The following is a 19905-nucleotide window of genomic DNA, read 5'->3' as shown; positions in this document are numbered from 1 at the left end:
CGCTCGGCTGCCAGGCAGGAGGGAAGATGCCAAAAGCCTGCGCTGGGGAAGGGAAAAGAAATTCCAGCACAGTCCCCAAGGCCACCACTCCCTGCCCCAGCCCACCGGGAGCCACTCGGTCCCGTTCCTGTGCCGTGTCCCCCCCCCTCCACCCCTTTTTGTGGGCAGCCCCACGGGCGGGGGCGAAGCGCAGAGAGGTTGCGAATGCCCCCAGGACTCCTCCAGGAGATCATTTGGCGGCTAGATAAAATTAGACGGATGGAGACAGATTAGCTGAACAGCTGAAGGGAAGAGACGGGCAGATGGATGGGGACAGGCGATCGAGGAACAAGGACGGCAGCGCAGGGCTGGGGGCTCAGCCCACCCGCACCGGGCACCGCAGCAGCCCCGGGGTGCCCGGGTACCCCACACCCCGCTGCCCCAAACCCCAAATCTTTGAGGATTTGGCTGCGTCTCGAGGGAAGGTGCTGAGCCATCCTCTCCATCCCCGATGTCCTCCCATCTAATGCACGGGTCCAAGACAGCTCCCTGCACACAGGACGGATCCTGCCCCAGCCAGGGCAATTCCCCGGGGACCAGAGGGGGGTATCGGAGCAGCAGCCGGATTTGTGGGATCACAGCAGGTGCCAGCTGCTTCCCAGCCCCAACCCGAGCCCCAGCTGCTCCTCACGTCCCCAATTTTCAGCTGTTTGACATCAGCCTGGGATTAACCCTTCGGGTGCATGCAGGCCCTGCTAGGATCCAGCGCCCACAAGGTGTGCGGTGGCTCAGAGGCTCCCAGCACCGCGGAGGAGCTTAGGAAGGAAAAAAAAAATGAAGCCGTGAAAGGGAAGCGTGCAGCAGGGCAGAGCACGTGAGCCAGGATCAGGCCATCTGGATCGGGATGCCCTTGCATGGGAAAGCACAGAGCTGACGGCTGCCACGCCAACCTGCCAGTTCTCTGGTCCTGTGGAAGTTGGGGATGCTTCAAAATAACCTGCAGGGGTATAATAATAATAATAATAATAATAATAATAATAATAATAATAATAATAATAATAACAATAACAATAACAATAACAATAATAATAACAAAATTTTATAGCAGAGGAGAAAGCATCCCGCAGCCAACCCTACCACTCACACGCATGTGCCAGCAGAGCTGCAGCATCCCAGGGCTGGCACCGCATCCTCCGTGCCCGTGCCACCACCTAAGGACACCCGCTCGCCTCTCAGACCCTACAGAAATACCTACAAAAGGTGGAGAAAAGGGTTCATTTCTCTCCATGCCCAGTATCACGGCACGCGGGTCGGCGCGGCGTGCCCGTGCGTCCCTTCCAGATGACTTTATCTGCTGAAAATCCCCCCCTCCCTCGACCGCCTCCTCCCCACCTCCTGCTTTTAAGTGGATTTCCCCTCCGTGTGGTGAACAACGATGAAATCAAGAAAGGAAAGGAATAATCCCGGCGGCCGGGCCCTTTAAACGGATTTCACCCTATCCATTTCTTTCCCCTTCTTGTGCATGTGTGTGTGTGTGCGCCACTGACGTCAGGGCAGATTTGGAAGTTGCCCGATGCCGGCCATCTGCTCCTGATTACGAGAGGCCCTGAGCTCTTTAAAATTACACGCAGAAAGGCCGACGGGCCCCGAGCGTGGCCGCGCATCCCCGCGCTGCCGGCCCCGCTAATCCCCCGCTCGCAGGGCGCCAGCCCCTTTAATCACCGTGGCCAGGGACGGAGGGAAGGTTTGGGTGGTTTTGCAGGGGCTGGTGCTTGTTGAAATGGCCCAAATTGCCCCAAAGTGATGAGGGGGTTGTCCTGTCACCCAGCAGGTACCTCTGCAGTGCTTCCCCGCTGCCCTGTCGCTTCTAGGAGGCTTGGGGGGATTTTCGGGGGGATTTCAGCAGCAGGGATGCGGTCGGTGCCAAAGCAACAGGAGGCGGCTCAAGGAAGGGCTCCGCACTGATTGCACCCTTGGGAATGGCTTTTTTTAGGATTATCGTGGGAATGAAGGGTGGTGGGAAGCCCTCTGCGTCCCCCCATCGGGGAAAGGGCTGCAGGGAATTTGGGGATCCCCTGCTGCAGGCTGGCACCTGCCCGCAGCTCAAGCAGGACTGTGGGGTCGTCGTGCATCCAGCGGGTAAATCTGCGTGGCCCCATGCTCCATGACCACACCGGGGTCTTTCCTACAGCCCCCCTGCTCCCAGGTCACTGCGCCCACCCCTATGTCCCCCCCGTGCCTCAGTTTCCCCAGGGTGCTGCCCTCGCCCACAGCCTGGACCTGGGATGGGAGAAGGCCGAAACGAGTCCCCCCCAAACTGGTTGGTGACTGCAGGGCAATTAGCGGCGGCTTGATTGCAAGCAGCACACTTAATGAGGTTGAACTGCTACCTGGAAATTTTCGGAGTTCTTAATTACCCACGCCGTAATTGCTAGTCTAAAGTACATTAATATAAATGACTGTCTGGGACAAAAAAAAAAAAAAAAGAATAAAAAATAAAGGCAGGATGCGGTCTGCAGGAGCTGGGGTGTGGCGGGGCCCTCCAAATCCACCTCGGAAATTGCATCCCTTAAAAAATACGGTTCGCTAAAAACATTTTATGGCATGGGGGGGGGGGGGCCGGGGAAGAGCCCCCTGCGTCCCCTCCTGACCTCTCCATCTCTCCGCTCAGCCTCGTGTTTTCGGTGCCTGGTGGACGTGGTGCCGGTGAAGAACGAGGACGGTGTGGTCATCATGTTCATCCTCAACTTCGAGGACCTGGCGCAGCTCATCGCCAAGAGCGCCGGCCGGAGCCTGCACCAGCGGCTGTCGCAGAGCTGGCGCTCAGGTGGGTGGCACTGGGGACACTGGGGACACCGGGGGGAGAGGCAGGGCTGCATCCTCCGGGGGCTGCGTTTCTGCAAAGCCGCAGCTCCAACGGGTTGGGGAATTGAGCCACTTGAAAAGAAAATGGGTGGAAAAAGGGCTTTTTTGGCCCTTTGTGTGCACCCCCAGGCACGTCGTGTGCTGTGCACCTCCTGATCCAGTTGGGGACCTTGGGACAGGGTGGGGACGGACCCCGGGCACAGGAGGGTACAGATTTAAGGAGAGGGCATCTCACCTGCTTTGCTGCCAGCCCTTCGATGTTTCATGCTGGGAGGGGTTTGTGGCAGCCCCTCGGGTCCCTGCTGCGGGCAGGCAGCACTGCGTTGGTCGGGACAGAGGGCTCTGGTGTGGGACAGGAGCCACGTGCGGATGTTTTGGGACAGCTGGGGGATATTTGGTGTCACCAACAGCAGGGCTGTGCCACGGGGATGTCACCGCATGAGGGATGCATTGGGATGGCCCTGAACTTGCTCCAGCTTTGGGCTGTTTCCCACAGTCCCAGGCTCATCCCAGGGCTTTGCAGGGCTTTTGGGGGGCAGTGGAAAATCCGATAGCAATTTTTGGGGGAGGCTGGAGCAAAGGGAGAGCCTTGGCGAGGCCCTGCAGGGGGTGCGGGTACCAAACGATACCGAAGTTGGACCAGACCATGGGAAGCAGAGGTGGAGCTTCCAAATACCCTCCTGCTATAGGGTCCTCTGTGCCAGCCACCTGTATTTTAAACGGGTGAACAATCTTACATAGATCTTCCTATAAACACTACCTGGGGTGCGGGGCGCTACAGGGAGGCTTGCGTCAGGACATTTGGGGACCAGGCTAAAGCTGTGGGAGCAGCCTGGGTCTGTCCCCCCATGGCACTGGGGGTGGCACAGTGGGATTGGGAGCACAGCCAGGGCTGGGGCTGCACTGAGGACTGACGGGGCCCCTTGACGCTGCCCTTTGTGTAGTGTAACGTGTTTTTAATGCAGTCACGCTCGGTGCACGGACACAGCCCCAGTGCCACGAAGGGGTTCGCGTGCGTGGCTGCAGGTCCCGGTGGGGATGCTGTGTGTGGTTTTGGGTTTTGTGCATCCTCGGGCCAAGCATACGCAGAGGGGACAAGCAGAGCTATGCAGTGGGTGTGTGTATATCCTGCTATGCCTGTGAAGTGGCGAGGTTTATAGGTTTATATTTCTGGTGCATCGCGACAAGAGCAGTTAGCCTCCGTGCATGAACTGCTGCGGACGTCCTAAATACCAGCACCGGTGTTGCCTCCTAGCTCTCATATGTCCATCTCGACATATGACGCGTTCCCGTCCTGTTGAACATCCCCCGAGGTCTGGGTTTGGCTGCGGAAGGTGCCCAAACAGAGCCAGCACCGAGTGATTCCCTGCGCACCCCAAGGAGCCTTGTCGGGAGAGGCGGGTGCCAGCCCGGACCAGCCCCTTGTGCGTGGGTTTTCTGGCACCAAGCAGCTCGGCAGTGCTTTGGGGTTAAGTGAGGGGAGGCGAATTGTGCCAAAACCCATCAGCTCCACACTATGCTGCTTTCTCCCAGAGGACGGTGCCTTTCTGGAGCTTATTTTGCATCCCGCGTCCCTCTGCCAAGAGGTATTGCCGCTAGTGGAGGGATGAGACGCAGGGAAAGTCAGCCAGAGGCTCATCTAATGGTGATTTAGGCTGCTTTGTTTTTAATGTAGGGTGAAGCCAAGCTGGTCCAAGCCTTGCCCAGCTCCTGGCCCTGCTGACAGGGTTTGCCCAGGGAAGGTTTTGGTCCGGGACGTGAATTTGGTCCTGAGGGTCATGGTCTGCTCTGCGGAGCAGCCACAGAGGAGGACGAGTGATTTTGTGCTGGGCATCACTACCAGGGACATCGGGTCCTGCTGTGGCTGCTGCTGGTCCCTCTCTGCATCCACCCCTTCCCTTCTTCACCCTCTTCTGCTGCTCCTTGCAGCCCCAGCTGCTCTCACCTTGGTCCTGGGCTCCAGCGAGGCAGTGCCCTTGTCCCCAGGGGCAACCCCAACACTTTGGTCCAGCACTGGACAAAATGGCTGGAAGTACTTTTCCTATTTGTTAACTTGTAGGATTTTTTTGCACGTTGTGTTTTTGTTTTTGTTGCTTTTGTGTTTTTTTTTTTCTTTTTTCTTTTTTTTTTTTCCCTGAGTCCCACCAAGGAGATTTAGAGGCTCGATTTCCTCCAGGTCCAAATCCCCTAAGTGGCTTTAAGCAGCTTAGAGACGCTCCGCACCTTTCCCGTCTTGCATCCTCAGTGGCCGGGGTCTCCTGCAGCCCCGCCGTGCTCAGGGTCTGCCCTGAGCTCACGTTGCTGCGGGATTAGTGAGCGCCGCAGGAGGAAGGCCCACGCATGTCCCCCAAAACCACCCGAAATCCTTCGCAGCCCGCTCCCCCGCCACCGCCCCGACCTGCCTCGCTGCGGCCATCCCGTGCAGCTAGGTTACATCTGTGTCTCTTGTGTTTTGTCTGTGTTTTTCTTTTTAACAAGGTCAAGGTAGGCGGTTGAAGTTTAGTCTCCCGTCCCTGCGGCGACTCAAAGTCCAGCGGAAATCTCTGCCCACCAGTGAGTTTGATGGAGTAGCCATTGACTATGGAAAGGTAACCGCAGCCTTTGTCTGATACGAGCCCGTGCCTCAGGCCAGGACCCAGCGCTCTTCCTCGCTCTCCCCATCCCCGCTCCCCCTCGGCTGCTGTGGCTCGGGCCGTACCCGGTGCTGGGGGGCTCCGGCCCCGGCGGCGTTGCTTCGGTGGCATGGGACCGTGCTGCTCCGCAGGGCCAGCCGTGGCTCACGGGGGGAGCGGGAGCTGTGCCGAGCTGGGAGGAAGGTCCGGCTCCGTAGGGCGAGCTGTTTGGGATGGCAGAGGTTGGGGGAGATGTCCCCTCCGCAGAGATGCTGGTGGCAGCTGGAGAAGGTGTGGCGTGAGCAGGGAGCACAGCTGGCAGGGCTTGCAGGCAAAAACCTCGAAACGGCACATTTCCCCCCGTTTTCCTGGCCGGGACCAGCCCAGGCAGCTCTGGCTTCTCAGTCCTCCTGCAAAGACCGTGATGGAGGGTGATGCTGTCACTGCCGATCTGATGAGATTGGGGAGGTACCGGAGGAACCTCTTTAGAGCTTGCTCTTCTCAGTGTCTTCTTGGCTGTCAGAAGTGCTCGAGGTACCTCTGGGCAAAGGCGTGTTGTTTGCTGAAACCCTCCAGCTCGAGGCACAGGGCTGTGGGCAGGAGGCTTTCGCTCTGCTGAGGCATCCCCAGGCACGAGGTGGTTGCTGCGCTGGGTGTATCCGGACAGCCTGGATACAGCTGCTTCCCAAAATCACAGCTTGGGGAAGGCGGGAGGTGCATGTCTTCTCTCAGGTTGTGCTTGTGGCGAGCTGAAGGCATCCGTAGTGCTGTCAGCTGCTCTGGGTACGTTGGTCCCACACCCGCCAGTGCTGCTAAAGGCTCTGGGCGCCCCACGGTGAAGCCGCGTGGTGCACTGCAGCGTTTCGGGGGCACACGCGTGGAAGATGCACCCTGAGGACGTCCTGACGATCCAGCGCTCTGGTGGAGCCTGGTCCAAGTGGGGAGAGCCTGGAAGGAGCAGGGACAGCCAGCCCCACTGGTCACCACGTCCTACAACCTGCAGTAAGGCCCTTGGGGATGGTGAGGAGTGCTGCACCGTGCCTCGGGCATGCTCTCAAAGCCCCAGTCCCAGCCACGGGCATGGCTGCATGGACCCGAAGGATTCTGCCCCAAAAGGTGGTGGCTTTGTGCTCCTCCCTGCAGAGGCCGTTAAAGGCTGGAAGCTCTTTAGGTCCCCGGGGAGGAACCTTTAGCAATGGCTGAGGGGCTCTGGAGGAGAGGGAGGACCTCATAGGGCTGAATTTGCAAACCCAGCAGCATCTCCAGGGCTTCCCGGTGCAGAGCACATCCCTTCCCCAGGACGGACAGCAGCACAGGACCCCGGGCACCCACCCGCCGTGGTGGCCTGAGCTCCTGCAAGGGGCGAGGGAAAGGCAGGACCGGTGGTGGGACACGGGGACACCTCAGGAAAGAGCGCTGCAGGGCAGGTGCTCCAGGCAAACCCACCCTTAGGGTCTCCTCTTCTCTTCTTGCTCTGCCTGCTTCCAGCTACGCCTTGCAAACAGCCCCGTGGCCGTGCGAGCCGGCTCCTGGCACCGTCCCGGGACTGCCACGTCCCCGAGGGCTCGGTCACCCCCACCGCAAAGCACCCTCGGTTCTGGTCCAAGCTGGAGCTGAACGGGGGAACCGCAGCGCTTCCCGGCCCCCTGCCCCTCCTCTTACCTCCCCAGCTCCCTCCTTCCCCCCAGCACGCGAGGACTCCTTCTAATAAAACCCTTTCTCCCGGCTGTCTTAAAGCCCGGTGGCGACTCCCTGATTTTGAGGGACTTGAAGACATCGCCCAAGGAGAACTGTGTGCAGTCAGAGACCGAATCCCTCCTGGAAAAGGAGAGGAGGCCGAGCCTGGAGGCCGACCCCACCTTACAACACTCGTCCCCGAAACAGGAGCCTCCCTCGCTGGGCCCGCGAGGGCCGTACTCTGCGTGGGGTTTCATTCGGTCTCGCCCCGGGGGCAGCTTCCACAGCCTCCGCAGGGTCTCCTCCTTGGACAACTTTGAGGCTGCGAGGTCTGAGTTCCAGAGAAAATTCAGGGAAAGGAGGGCAAACTCAGGTAGGGGAAAAACCCCGGAGTTTTCGGTCCTACTGCGGGAGCGACGGCCCCAGGGGCCACCGGCACGTCTCGGGGGGGGAGGTCTCTTACCTTGCACTGCTTTTTCCTCTGCAAAGTGGAGATTAAGTGGGGTCTCCTCCCTCAAACCCGCTGATCTTGGCGTGCTTCCCTGCGTAGGCAGGTCGTAGAGCATCGGTGGCGTTGCGCGTGGGCCATAGACTGTGTAAGGTTGCGTTTGGCTGCCCTGGGTGAGAGGCATCTCGATGCCATCCCACCTGGCCAGGAGGGAGGGAAGGGGACAGCAGGCAGTGTGATGGCCCCGTGAGTGATGTCCCCATGTTGGAGGTGGAGGGGACAGCAGCCAGGTGGGAGGAAACGCGCCTCCACCCCGTGTTCACGTTCGGACCTCTTGTTCTCGTAGAGACGTGATGCTAAATAAGGTGGAGGGCAGGCAAGGGAAGCTTCAATAATTGGGGATGGGGAGAGATCAGCATGCGGTGTTTGGCTTGAGGAAATGGGGTGGGGGATCGTGGTCCTCAAATAGTCACAAGTTACGGACCTCAGGAGGGGGCACGGCACAGAGGGGCTGAGCGGGCAGGAGGAGGGTGGCAGCAGGAGGGCACCTTCACGGGGTCTTCAGCACCTCCTGCCCATGACACCTCTTGGGGTGATGTCAGAATGTAGGGGATCGAAGGGGTAAAAAACTGAAAAAATAACCCAGCCCTGCCCGTAGGAGATGGAGGGGGTGGGACAGACTGGTTGTGGTGTTGGGGATGTTCCCGAACCCCCGGGTGTGTGCACGAGAACCTCTGTGGGTACACACTGCCATGGGCCAGACCAAGCTGGTGCCTCTGGGACTTCCTCCCTGGTCCTGCACCAGGGTGAGGCAGGGAGGAAAACCAGGTGGGATCCAGCCCCCGCAGCACGGTGACCCCAAGCCCACCACAGCTCTTCTTCGGGAGAACTGAGGGAGGAGGAGGTGTCTGGGTGGGGACATTGCCCATCTCCTGGCTCACTTTGGTGGCCACGAGCCAAGGCGAGGAACTGAGGAGCTGTGTGGGTCATGCTGGAGTATGCAGGGGTGGAGGACGCCCACCTTCCCCTTCATCTGCTTTCATACCAGCTCCTGACATCCCTCCCTGGTGGGTCTCGTTGGGACCGGTCCTGAACCCACCACGATCTTCAGGGGTAGCACAGCACGTTGGGTGCCTCCGCATTTTGGCATCCCATCCGAGCCCCCTGAAGGAGGTTTAATGGTGAGAAGATGGGTGATGTGCCTGAAAAACAGCCCCCCTCGGGTGTCTTGGGTTGGGCATCCCACGTCAGAAGCCACCCCAAAGAAGCCAAGCCTTTATGGCCTGGTCAGTGCCTTCTGGTGGCACCCCGTGGTGGTCCCGCACCGAGGTTAGAGCTCTGCAAATCTGCTCCTGCCCTCGCCACCCTCCTCAACGCTCCTCTCCATCCTGTTTCAGAGGCTTCCCACGTCAAACCCAACCCCCCGAACTCCACCTCGGACTCGGACCTGATGAAGTACCGGACCATCAGCCAGATCCCCCAGTTCACGCTCAACTTCGTGGAGTTCAACCTGGAGAAGCACCGCTCGGGCTCCACCACCGAGATCGAGATCATCGCGCCCCACAAGGTGATGGAGCGCACGCAGAATGTCACCGAGAAGGTCACGCAGGTACGTGGGCACTGAGATGGCACTGGGGTGGTGGCACTGCCACCAGGACATGGTCACGGCCATTCCAGTGGCTTTGGGAGGAGAGGGCAGCGATACCTGGAGTTTCCACCCTGGGCAGCATCTCAGCATTTGATTTTCATCTTTTCCTCTGAATGTTTTAATATACTTTTTTTTTTTTCCTGAATCACTTTTTAAGGGTAATTTGTGCCCAGAGGGACACGGGCATGATGGTGGCCATGAAGGGGACACACACGTGTGCCTGCATGTGCCCATGGTTCATTTGCAGGGGAGGCTCTGGCTGTCCCCGTGGCACCAGTGGCCCTCGTGTGCTCAGCTGGGGACCCCACGGATCCCCTGGGAGACAGCAGGTGGCACTGCACTGTCACCGAACCAGGCACACGTGGCACTGCGCTGTCACCAACACGTGTGATGCTGCGCTGTCACTGCAGGGGACACGCATGACGCCACGCTGTCACCGTGGTGAACACACATGGCATCAACCTGTCACCACAGTGTGTCCCCGGACTGTCACCACAAGGCAAACACACGGCGCTGCCCTGTCCCCAGAAGGACCGAGCTCCCTGCTGGCCCTGGCCGTGGGACGTGGTGGCATGGGTGTGAGGAGGAACAGGACGCCAAGTGGCGAGGGCCGACCCTGCTGTCACCTGCCCACGGTGTCTGTGACCCACAGCTGCCTGCCCTCCTTCTATGCACAGGAAGGGAATTATTTTTAAATCCCCATGGGGAAATAATGACGTTGGGGCAGCGAGTTAATTAAAAGGCCAGGGAGATGCCAAGCCACGGTGTGAGCAGGGAAGGGGGCGTTTTGGTGCACGTGGGAGGTGCTGCTGCGTCCCACAGCCCTGGTCAGGATCTGTTACCAGTGGGGAAACTGAGGCACGGGGGAGCTGTGGTGTGCAAAATACATCCAAGGGCACCTCCCACCACTGCTAGGAGCAGCTGAGGGCTAATTTAATGAAAATGCAGCCATCTGAGCCCAAAAAAGCCCCAGGGTTTGGCAGTTTGCTCCTTCAGAGCAGATCTTCCCTTCCAGGAGCTTGGTGCCAGGAAACTTTCCACCTCGTGTCCTCCATGGGGGGCGGATGGGCTCTCCCCAAACAGCATGGGATGGTTTTTAGGTTTGTTCCCTGTTTTCGCTGCTTTGGCTTGTTCCTGTCAGCCCGCACCCCTCTGATCTGGGGGTGACCACAGAGACCTGGGGACCAGCCCTGAAGGCTGCAGCAGGATGGCGAGTGGCCTCCATGTCGGGATGGGATGGGATGGGATGGGATGGGATGGGATGGGACGGGACGGGACAGGACGGGACGGGACAGACCTCTCCTCCCCATTGCATCTCCCTATGGCTTCAGGGGACCCAAGCATCCTGCCCATCCTCACCCCATGCCTCCCACCACGCCACAGCTCCTTGCTCCTGCCCTCTAAATAATTCACAGCGAGGCAGAGACAGAGGCGAGACGTGGCTGACGGCATCTAAAAATACCGGCTGGCAGCAGGGAGAGGCAGGCAGTGGCTGCTCGGGGCAGGCAGGAGGGTCGGTCACAAGTGCAATGAGTGCGCCGGGCTCAGCCTACGTGGCTGGAGGCGCTCGGGTGCTGAGGGGTCAGCGCCACCAGCTTGGGGTCTTGTTTTGTGGGTGGCACCTCTCCGGGTCCCCAGGGAAGGGGGAAGGATGTGGAGTTGGTCAGGGGGTGATGGGGAACAGGGGTGGAGGTGCTGAGTGGTGTCAGGATTTGCACCAGAGGGTAAAGAGCAGAGAGGGGGGGAAGGCCAGTGCCTGCCTGCAGCCAGCACCATGGGCCTGATCCTGCCCTGTCCCTTTGCTTGAGGGTGTCCTGGTGGCTCTGGTGTGTCCCCCTCCCCAGCTTGGTGTCCCCCTCCTCATCCCCATCCCCCTGCATGGGGCAAAGAAAGAAGGGGGGGCTACACCTGCTCTGCCCTGAGCCCCACAGGGAGCAAGCAGTGGCCTGGGTCATCCGGGGCCATCAGGGCCCCCCCTCCATCACCCACAGCCCACACACACCCTGCTCCCTCCTCCCTCCTCCTCCTCCTCCCTCCCACGGCCACCTCTCGCACCCAGCACCAGCACCCTGCACCCCCAGCATGAGCCTGCGGCTGCAGCTGAAGCCGGTAAGTGCAGGGAAAAGTGGACGGGGGAAGGCGCACCCTGTGGAGTCACCATGGGGGACAGCCGGCACTGCCACCCTTGGACACTCCCTGAGCCACCCAGGCCACTGAGGGGTGCAACCCACAGCCCTCGGGGACAAGGCTGAAGGCATTCCCTACCTCTGGGTTGCTTTAGTTGCACTTTTGCCGGTTGTTTCTTTTCCCTTTTCTGCCTCAAATCTTTGTGGTTGTCCTTTTTTTATTAATCCCTGCCTGGAAACTAAGGGGGCTCGACCCACTCTTGCTCCAGCTGCAGGAGCCAGGTGCCAGGAGCAGGGGCGCACAGCAGGCATCTGAGCACAGGGAACAACACTCGAGGTGCTCAGATTTGGGACTGGCCTCACCGAGCTGCTCCCAGCCAGGCAGGGCAATTTGGCTACAAGGGTGGCAGCATCACCAGCTTTCCCAGACACAAGGCGCAGGAGCCCATTTGGGGTCTGCGGGACACATCTCAGCTTGGGGACCAAAAATTCCAGCAGCATCGCTTTGTCCCCACGGGAACCATTCCCCAAGCCCACCCGGTGCCTCACTCCCCTCCGCAACGATTGCATTTCAGTCACTTTTCCTATCCCTCCCTCTCCATCCGCCGGCCACGTCGGCAGCTCCCGCGGCCCCATTGGCGCTCTCGTCCCCACGGGGGCCCCAGCATCGATCGGGTTTGATTAATCCACGCTGGGCTCCCGAATGCCCTTCGCAGCCGCATGCCTCCCGCCCGCCCGGCCAAGCGCGTGCGTGCCTGCGCGGGCGATGCCGCGGTCCCGGTCCTGCGCCCCCCGCGCCGGTCGCTGCGTGGGCGCATGGGGCTGGGGACCCCCATGGGGGACACCCGGACCTCACCGCGGGTCAGCTGCCACCCAGGGCGCCGGGCAAGCCGCAGGCAGGTAGGAGCTGAGGACGTGGTGGGAAGGGGCTGTGGGGCCAGATCTGTGCGGGGTCACAGCAGCAGGAGCCCTCGGGTAGCCTTGAAGGATCCAGCCCTTCCTCCGGAGCTGTTGGCAGAGTCGTGGTGGTGCCCATCACCACCTCAGGGTATATGGGGCTGCTGGTGGGATGTGGGATCGGCATGGGTCCTACTCTCTCCTCGGGGACAGATATTGTAGGCTGGCACCTAATCGCACCTGTTTTGCTGGGGCCTCCATGCGGGGATGCCCCTTGTTCTCCTCTATGGGTGGCACGGGTGGTGGGCACTGTGGGGACACCCAAGGGACAACAGAGTGTAAAGGACAGGCAGGGAGGATCTGGCTGCCCCCAACTCCAAATAACCCCCTTCATGCCACCGTCTCAGCATCCAAAGTAGGACAGCCCCATCCCTCTCGGTCCCCAAAACCTTGTGTTGTGTCCCCAAGGTGGCTTCAGAGCCCACCAGGAGCTGGTGGTGGGCCTGGAGGGGGAAACTGGGACATGGGAGGACTCACCGGTGCTGTGGGATTGTGTCCCCAGGAGGAAAGACAAATCCAGGGCGTGTGACAATGCGGCAGGCTGGCTGTGCGTGTGCAATGGTGTGTGCCCCTCGGTGGTCACAGGTTGTCCCCTCCCTGAGGATGCTCAGATGGGAAATGGGCACTGCCCGAGGCCAGGTTTTGCTGTGGGTGGCCCCAGCTGTCCCCTCTGTCCCAGAGGGACATTGAGAGGAAGGTCCTGCTGTGACCAAGAAAGGCATCACACGAGGCTTGCAGGATGCTTAATGTGCCATCACCCTTGGGGGCACAGCCATGGGACTGCATCTCCAGGCTTGTTGTCCCCTGTGGTGGGGACACCCAGCAGCTCCTGGGCTGGTGGCACTGAGCTGAGGGCACAAGGAGGCATGATAGGAGGCACTGTCCTCCCTGCCAGTGTGGGTCTCAAGGGTGTAAATTGGAAAAATGCCTGCCCCGAGGGTCCTCCAGCCATCAGAGCTGGCCAAGGAGCTGGGCAGACCTTGGTGCCAGCCACAGTGGTCACCTCACCTTGTGGCCTCCTGGACAGACACACATGAAGGCAATTGAAGTGAAATAGGTGTAGAAACCCCACTGCATGCTCCCTGCTGCCCTACCAGCACAAGGGAAACCCTCACCGGGCTCCCGGCCTTGTCCAACCTCCCTCCTGGTCTCCATGTCCTTCTCATGCCCATCTCCTGGCAGGTGCTGTCCCTGGGGGCCGACGTCCTCCCTGAGTACAAGCTACAGGCACCGCGCATCCACCGATGGACCATCCTGCACTACAGTCCCTTCAAGGCCGTGTGGGACTGGCTCATCCTGCTGCTGGTCATCTACACGGCCGTCTTCACCCCCTACTCGGCCGCCTTTCTGCTCAACGAGGAGCAGGTGGAGGAGAAGCACTGGAACTGCAGCTACTCCTGCGACCCGCTCAACATCATTGACCTCATCGTGGACATCATGTTCATCGTGGACATTGTCATCAACTTCCGCACCACCTACGTCAACATCAACGACGAGGTGGTGAGCCACCCCGGCAAGATCGCCATCCACTACTTCAAGGGCTGGTTCCTCATCGACATGGTGGCCGCCATCCCCTTCGACCTGCTCATCTTCCGCTCCGGCTCTGACGAGGTGAGGAGAGGACTCGTGGAGGGACGGGGAGAGGGATTTTAGGGGAGAGAACGAGAGGGGTATGGATGGGTTAATGCAAGCAGTGGGAGGATAGGTTGTACTGGGTCTGGTGGTTTTACTGTACTGGGTCTTCTGCAAGGAGATGGTCAGAGGGATGAGCAAGGATGTTTAACAGGTTTTTATTAAGCAGCTGGAAGCTGGGTTTTTATTTGCAAAGGGTCAGGCAGCCATGCAGACCCTACTATAAGCTAAGATAATGTCCAACTGGACCTGCTCTCCTTGCAGGGGAGACAGCCCGGGGCTCACCCAGCACAGCAGGCCAGGAGCTCAGTTTAGGGACCAGCCTCACACATCGGCAAGGATGAATTTGGGCTTGCATTTCAAGCCAGACTCAAAATGTAGGCAGTGGGATGGGTCTGTTGTTACTGTGCTACCTGGAGGCCCCACCATGGCTCAGAGCCCATGGGATGGGGTGAAAGGCAGTCATTCTGGGATGTCCTCACCTACAGAAGGTGAGGACCCATCAGGAAACATGAGATTGGCCTTGGCTCCTCTCACTTGCTCGCCTGTAATCCCAGGGCTCCTTCCCTGCCCAGTCAGCGGAGGGAAGCCATCCATTTTGTGGCATGATCCACCTAGCCTCTTTCAGGTGTCACCTCCAGGACAAGTGATTCATGCTCTCAAAGTGCCTTTTTAGCCTTCAAAGCCGGCATGGATAGACTGGAGACACGCCTTTGGCCACATTTATCCCCTGCTTGTCCCTGAGCAGTCTCTGCTCTGCCCCGCAGACCACCACCCTCATCGGCCTCCTGAAGACCGCCCGGCTGCTGCGCCTGGTCCGCGTGGCCCGCAAGCTGGACCGCTACTCGGAGTACGGGGCGGCCGTGCTCTTCCTGCTCATGTGTACCTTCGCCCTCATCGCCCACTGGCTGGCCTGCATCTGGTACGCCATCGGCAACGTGGAGCGGCCCTACATGGAGCACAAGATCGGCTGGCTGGACAACCTGGGCGACCAAATCGGCAAACGCTACAACGACAGCGACCTCTCCTCCGGCCCGTCCATCAAGGATAAATACGTCACTGCCCTCTACTTCACCTTCAGCAGCCTCACCAGCGTGGGCTTCGGCAACGTCTCGCCCAACACCAACTCGGAGAAGATCTTCTCCATCTGCGTCATGCTCATAGGCTGTGAGTGCCTGGCCCTGGCCCTGCCCCGGAGCTTGGAGGGGCTGCTGTGGGGTGACGTGGGGGGACAGCCACAAGGCTGCAGCACGTGGGGTTTTGGAGAGGATCTCCCTCTGCCCGTGCCTCTTGTGCACAGAGGATGAGGGAATAGAAATAGGGGATTTGGGAACCTGCTGCTTGCAGTCTGTGGTGGTTGGGTATGCATCTCCCCATGGCCCCCTGAGTCCTGCCCTCTCGTTGCAGCTCTGATGTACGCCAGCATCTTCGGCAACGTCTCCGCCATCATCCAGCGGCTGTACTCGGGCACGGCCCGCTACCACACGCAGATGCTGCGGGTGAAGGAGTTCATCCGCTTCCACCAGATCCCCAACCCCCTCCGCCAGCGCCTGGAGGAGTATTTCCAGCACGCCTGGTCCTACACCAACGGCATTGACATGAACGCGGTGAGTGCGGCAGGGGGAGGCCCCCGATTCATGCAGCACCTCATCCTGATTCTGGGAGCCCACCCAAACGTGTCCACCTTTTTGATCAGGGTAGAGAGGAGGCAGGAGATTTGGGAGGCTGAAGGGAGTCTGTCAGCCCTCTTTCCCTATTTTTCCCCTTTCTCCTTTTGCCCCCCATCTATCCATCCCTCCATTCCAGGCCCACGATAACATTTCTCGGCTGGAGGGCTGCTTTGGTGCCAGCGAGGAGCTCAGAGCCCCCGTCGGCGCCAAGCGCTTTCAGGACAGTGTCTGCTGGTGCCGCAGAGCCGGGATCGATCCAGCTCCTCTCCACGCTGCCGGTTGCTAAGCAAAGTGCATCCCGCTCTCAGCGGCAGGGAAAGGAGGGCATTTAAATAAACCTCAATCCATTTTAATTAGAGCCCAGAGAGGCAGCTGTTTGTTAGCAAAGGGGGGATCAATGGAGGAGCCACGCTGGAGAGGCGCCGGGGCTCGGAGCCTGGTGGGAAGGCTTGGATGGCACCAAGGCACCGTGGGGTTGCAGGGGGGGCTCAGCCCGGGGTGGTCTCGGGGTGGTCTCGGGGTGGAAGGACTCAGCTCTTGGCCATGGGGTCCTGTGCACAAACATGCTGGCTCAGCCAGCTGCAAGGCAGAGAGGAATGAGAAGGGGCAAGGCGAGGAGAAAGGTGGCACCTGGTGCTCCCCAACTTTCAGCCCTCACCAGGCTGCTAACCCGCTCGTTCCCAGCTCATCCTCCTTTTTTTTTTTCTAAGACTTGATCCTCCTCCATCCTTGAGCACTACCGGGGGACAGATTTGCATTAATTCAACAGCTGCTGCCTCAATAAACTGGGCAGCGCTGGGAGCTTTGCTGCTGGGAGAGCCTGAGGTTATCCCTCTCCCATGGAGGGAACACCCTGAGCTGGATGTCTGTGGCAGTAACTGGAAATGAAGCCACAGCACCCCACAAAGCTCAGGGCCTGGCACAAATCCCCTGCGATGAGCTGAGCTTGGACGTGCCACCGCTCACACCAGCTCCTGCTGGATGCTGCTAAGACACGATACACTCTGATCAATCATCCCACGTCCCGATCGAAGCGTCCGCCCCCAATTTCCCAGTAGGGAAACTAAGGCATCCTAACCAGGCATCCAAACCAAGGCATCCAGAGCAGGCATTCAAAGCCCTCGGTGGCAGCGACTTTCTCCGTGTCGCGAGTTTTACCTTGATTTCACCTTCAGGTTCAGCTTTTGCTCGAGGAGAGGTGTTTGCCACGGGTATATTCAGCTGTTGCTGCACACAACTGGCCTGTGCTGCTCCTTGGCGTTCAGGCAGGTGCTGTTTAATTAGGACAGCACCTCGTTACCAGTTTGCGCTCTCATTCAGCCAAGATCAGTGGGTGGAGAGATGAAAGGGGGATATGCCACCAGAGGGTATAAATAGATTCATTTGGTTATTATTATTATTTATTGCTCAGGAGTGTGGCACAGGTGGTACAAGCCAGGGACAGCAGGCATCCACCAAGGGTGGACGAACATGTCCCCATTGCTCAGAACATGTCCCCAGCTTTGGGATTTGGCTTTTCGGGGGCTCCCCATTTGGCCACAACATGCAGCACCCCGGGATGGGCAGGACCGTGGCCGTCCTTCCTGGGGACAGGGGTGTGAGGGCATCTCTGCCTCGCTCTCTGCAGGTGCTGAAGGGCTTCCCCGACTGCCTGCAGGCAGACATCTGCCTCCACCTCAACCGCACGCTGCTGCAGAACTGCAAGGCTTTCCGAGGGGCCAGCAAAGGCTGCCTGCGAGCCCTGGCCATGAAGTTCAAGACGACCCACGCGCCGCCCGGAGACACCCTGGTGCACTACGGGGACGTCCTCACCACGCTCTACTTCATCTCCCGGGGCTCCATTGAGATCCTGAGGGAAGACATTGTGGTGGCCATCCTAGGTGGAGAAGTCCTTCCTTCTGGGAGAGCAAGGGGCGCTGGGCGAGGGGCAAAGGGTGATGGGTGATGGGTGAAGGGCAATGGACAAAAAATGCGAGGTAAAGGGTGATGAGCAATGGACAAAAGGTGGCAGGTGAGGGGCAGAGGGCTTCTCCAAGTCCTGGAGAAGGAAAGGCTGTTCCTCATCATCCAGCTGGTCACCATACCAGTGAACATAGGATGGAGGATTGCCTGGAGATGCTGGGGAGAGGCCCCAAAGTACTGAAGACAGATAGCAGGGTTCAGCAGTCCCCAGCTCTTACTGCTGGCTTGGTCTCCCCATCAGTGGTGGTGTCATGGTGTAATCTCCACATCCACAGTCAGGGTCGGGGTTTCTGGGCACCCCCTTGTCCCCAAGCCCCTAAGTGAGGTATCCTGGTCCAGCAGAGCTGGGGTGGGCCCCCACCTCTCCCTAACGAGCTGTCTGTTGGCACAGGGAAGAACGACATCTTCGGGGAGCCCATCAGCCTCTATGCCCGCCCAGGGAAGTCGAACGCCGACGTGAGGGCCCTGACCTACTGCGACTTGCACAAGATCCAGCGGGAGGACCTGCTGGAGGTTTTGGACATGTACCCGGCCTTCTCCGACAACTTCTGGAGCAACTTAGAGATCACCTTCAACCTGCGAGATGTGAGTGCCAGGGGTGTCCCAGGGATGGGCCAGTCAATGCCTTCAATTTGGCCAGTCGGAGGGATGAAGTGAGGACGTCAGCCTGTGCTCCTCGCTCAGTCTCTGAGCTCTCAGGCCAGCCTTTGGGGTCCTTTGAGCTCTGCCACCAGCCCAGGAGTTGCTGTGTGGGATGGGGAAGTGAAGAAGGGACAGAGGTGGCTGGAGACCGGGCCTAGAAGGATGGTGGTTGGGCAGTGGCACCTATGGATGGGACCTGGCACCCATAGATGGGACACAGGACCCGTGGATGGACTGTGACACCCATGGATGGACTGTGACACTCACGGATGGGCCCTGGCACCCACGGATGGGCCGCAGGACCCATGGGTGGGCCATGGCACCTTGTCCTGGTGACCAGCCCCTCTTGTCCCTTAGGCAGACAGCGTTCCCCGCACACCGCTCAGCGAGGAGTACGACTGCACCTACCGGCGCGTGCGCCGACGCAAGCACTCCCTCTGCCAGCCCAACAAGCCCGGTGAGTCCCCTGCCTCCCTCGCCATGCCCCGGCCATCCCCGGCCCCGTGCCAGCTCCGCAGCCCAAAGCATTGGCAGAGCCAGGGAGCGGGATTTGCCATTCAGTCACTGCCCTGGCAGGCACCCCAAAGCGGTGCATCTGTCCCTCTACGTCCCCACACTGACATCCACGCTGCCTTCCCTCCTTCTCCTTAGGATGCCCTGGCCCTACAGGCACCCTAGAGGAGACGGGGGCTGATTTTACCACTGTGCCACCCCCCCAATTAACCTGTTGTGCTGCCCCACAGACCCAGACGCGGGCACCTCTGATGCTGAGCAGTATCACACCTACTCAGAGCTCACCAACCCGCAGGACCCGCTGAGTAAGGACCAGTGGGATGACCTGGGCAGCAGCACCACCCCCTGCTCCCAGACCAGCGACGACGAGGCCAAGCCCAGCAGCCCCACGAAAGCTGAGCCCTTCCCCGCATCCAAAAAGGATGATTTTGCTCTGCCCACGCTCAGCCTCATCACTGCCAACGCCAGCAGCACGGAGGTCGGCAAGCAGGCGGCGGAGAGCAGCCAGTCCTACACAGGTAGGACATCTGCAGCTGGTAGGAGAGTGGAAGAAAGGATGTTAGGAGAAACTCTGGTGCCATGGGGTTTCTCCTAGCACCCAGGGACCCCTCTTGGAGCTGTCCCAAGAGGCCAGATCTGTGCTGGGCCACACAGGAGGTAGCAGATTCCATAAATGTGGTGGGTGCCACTGTGGTGGACTGCTCATGAGCACCTTGGGTGCCCAGGGTGATGGATCCCCATAAGCACCTCAGCTGCCAGGGTGCTGGACTCCCCCTGAGCACCGTGTATGTCAGGGGGTGGCTTTCCATGAACACGCTGGGTGCTGGGCCCTGGAGCATCTCCATGCCAGGGAGCTGGGGGACGCAAATCAGAGGTGCTGAGGGGTCTTCTCTCCTTCCAGCCACCCCCCTGGATATCCCCAACATGTTCACCTTCTGGGAAGACCGAAGGCCGAACCACCACCCGGAGCCCCTGCAGCACGTCTCCCTGGTGCACAGCTCACGGGACATCCCCCTGCACAGCGACTACAGGCCAGGGCAGATCGAGTCCAGGCTGGAGCTCCTGCAGGCTCAGCTCAGCAGGTGGGCAGGGCACAGGGTTGGAGAGCACCTGGGGAGGGGGAAATCCAGGTCATCACCTTCTCCTGCTCTCCAAGGGTGGCTGCACCAGGCTC

At 59.8% G+C, this 19905-nt stretch overlaps 1 protein-coding gene across 2 annotated transcripts in view; it reads left to right on the top strand.

The window, feature by feature from the left end:
- KCNH6 (potassium voltage-gated channel subfamily H member 6) overlaps positions 1-19905 on the top strand; it is a 30956-nt gene that overhangs the window by 8077 nt on the left and 2974 nt on the right. Inside the window, exons 3-14 of one of the 2 annotated variants that reach the window (XM_032202778.1) lie at positions 2651-2806; positions 5323-5432; positions 7194-7506; positions 8979-9190; positions 13495-13923; positions 14712-15111; positions 15352-15551; positions 17242-17494; positions 17968-18161; positions 18576-18675; positions 18962-19249; positions 19633-19813. In XM_032202778.1, the coding sequence (XP_032058669.1) occupies positions 2651-2806; positions 5323-5432; positions 7194-7506; positions 8979-9190; positions 13495-13923; positions 14712-15111; positions 15352-15551; positions 17242-17494; positions 17968-18161; positions 18576-18675; positions 18962-19249; positions 19633-19813 (2836 nt within the window). The remainder of the gene's footprint in view (positions 1-2650; positions 2807-5322; positions 5433-7193; positions 7507-8978; positions 9191-13494; positions 13924-14711; positions 15112-15351; positions 15552-17241; positions 17495-17967; positions 18162-18575; positions 18676-18961; positions 19250-19632; positions 19814-19905) is intronic. The other variant, XM_032202779.1, reaches the window with a different exon arrangement.

This window comes from Aythya fuligula, chromosome 24, assembly GCF_009819795.1.
Source record: "Aythya fuligula isolate bAytFul2 chromosome 24, bAytFul2.pri, whole genome shotgun sequence".
NCBI lineage: Eukaryota > Metazoa > Chordata > Aves > Anseriformes > Anatidae > Aythya > Aythya fuligula.
The sequence above is the reverse complement of the archived record's forward strand: the minus strand, read 5'-3'. Positions and strand labels throughout refer to the sequence as shown.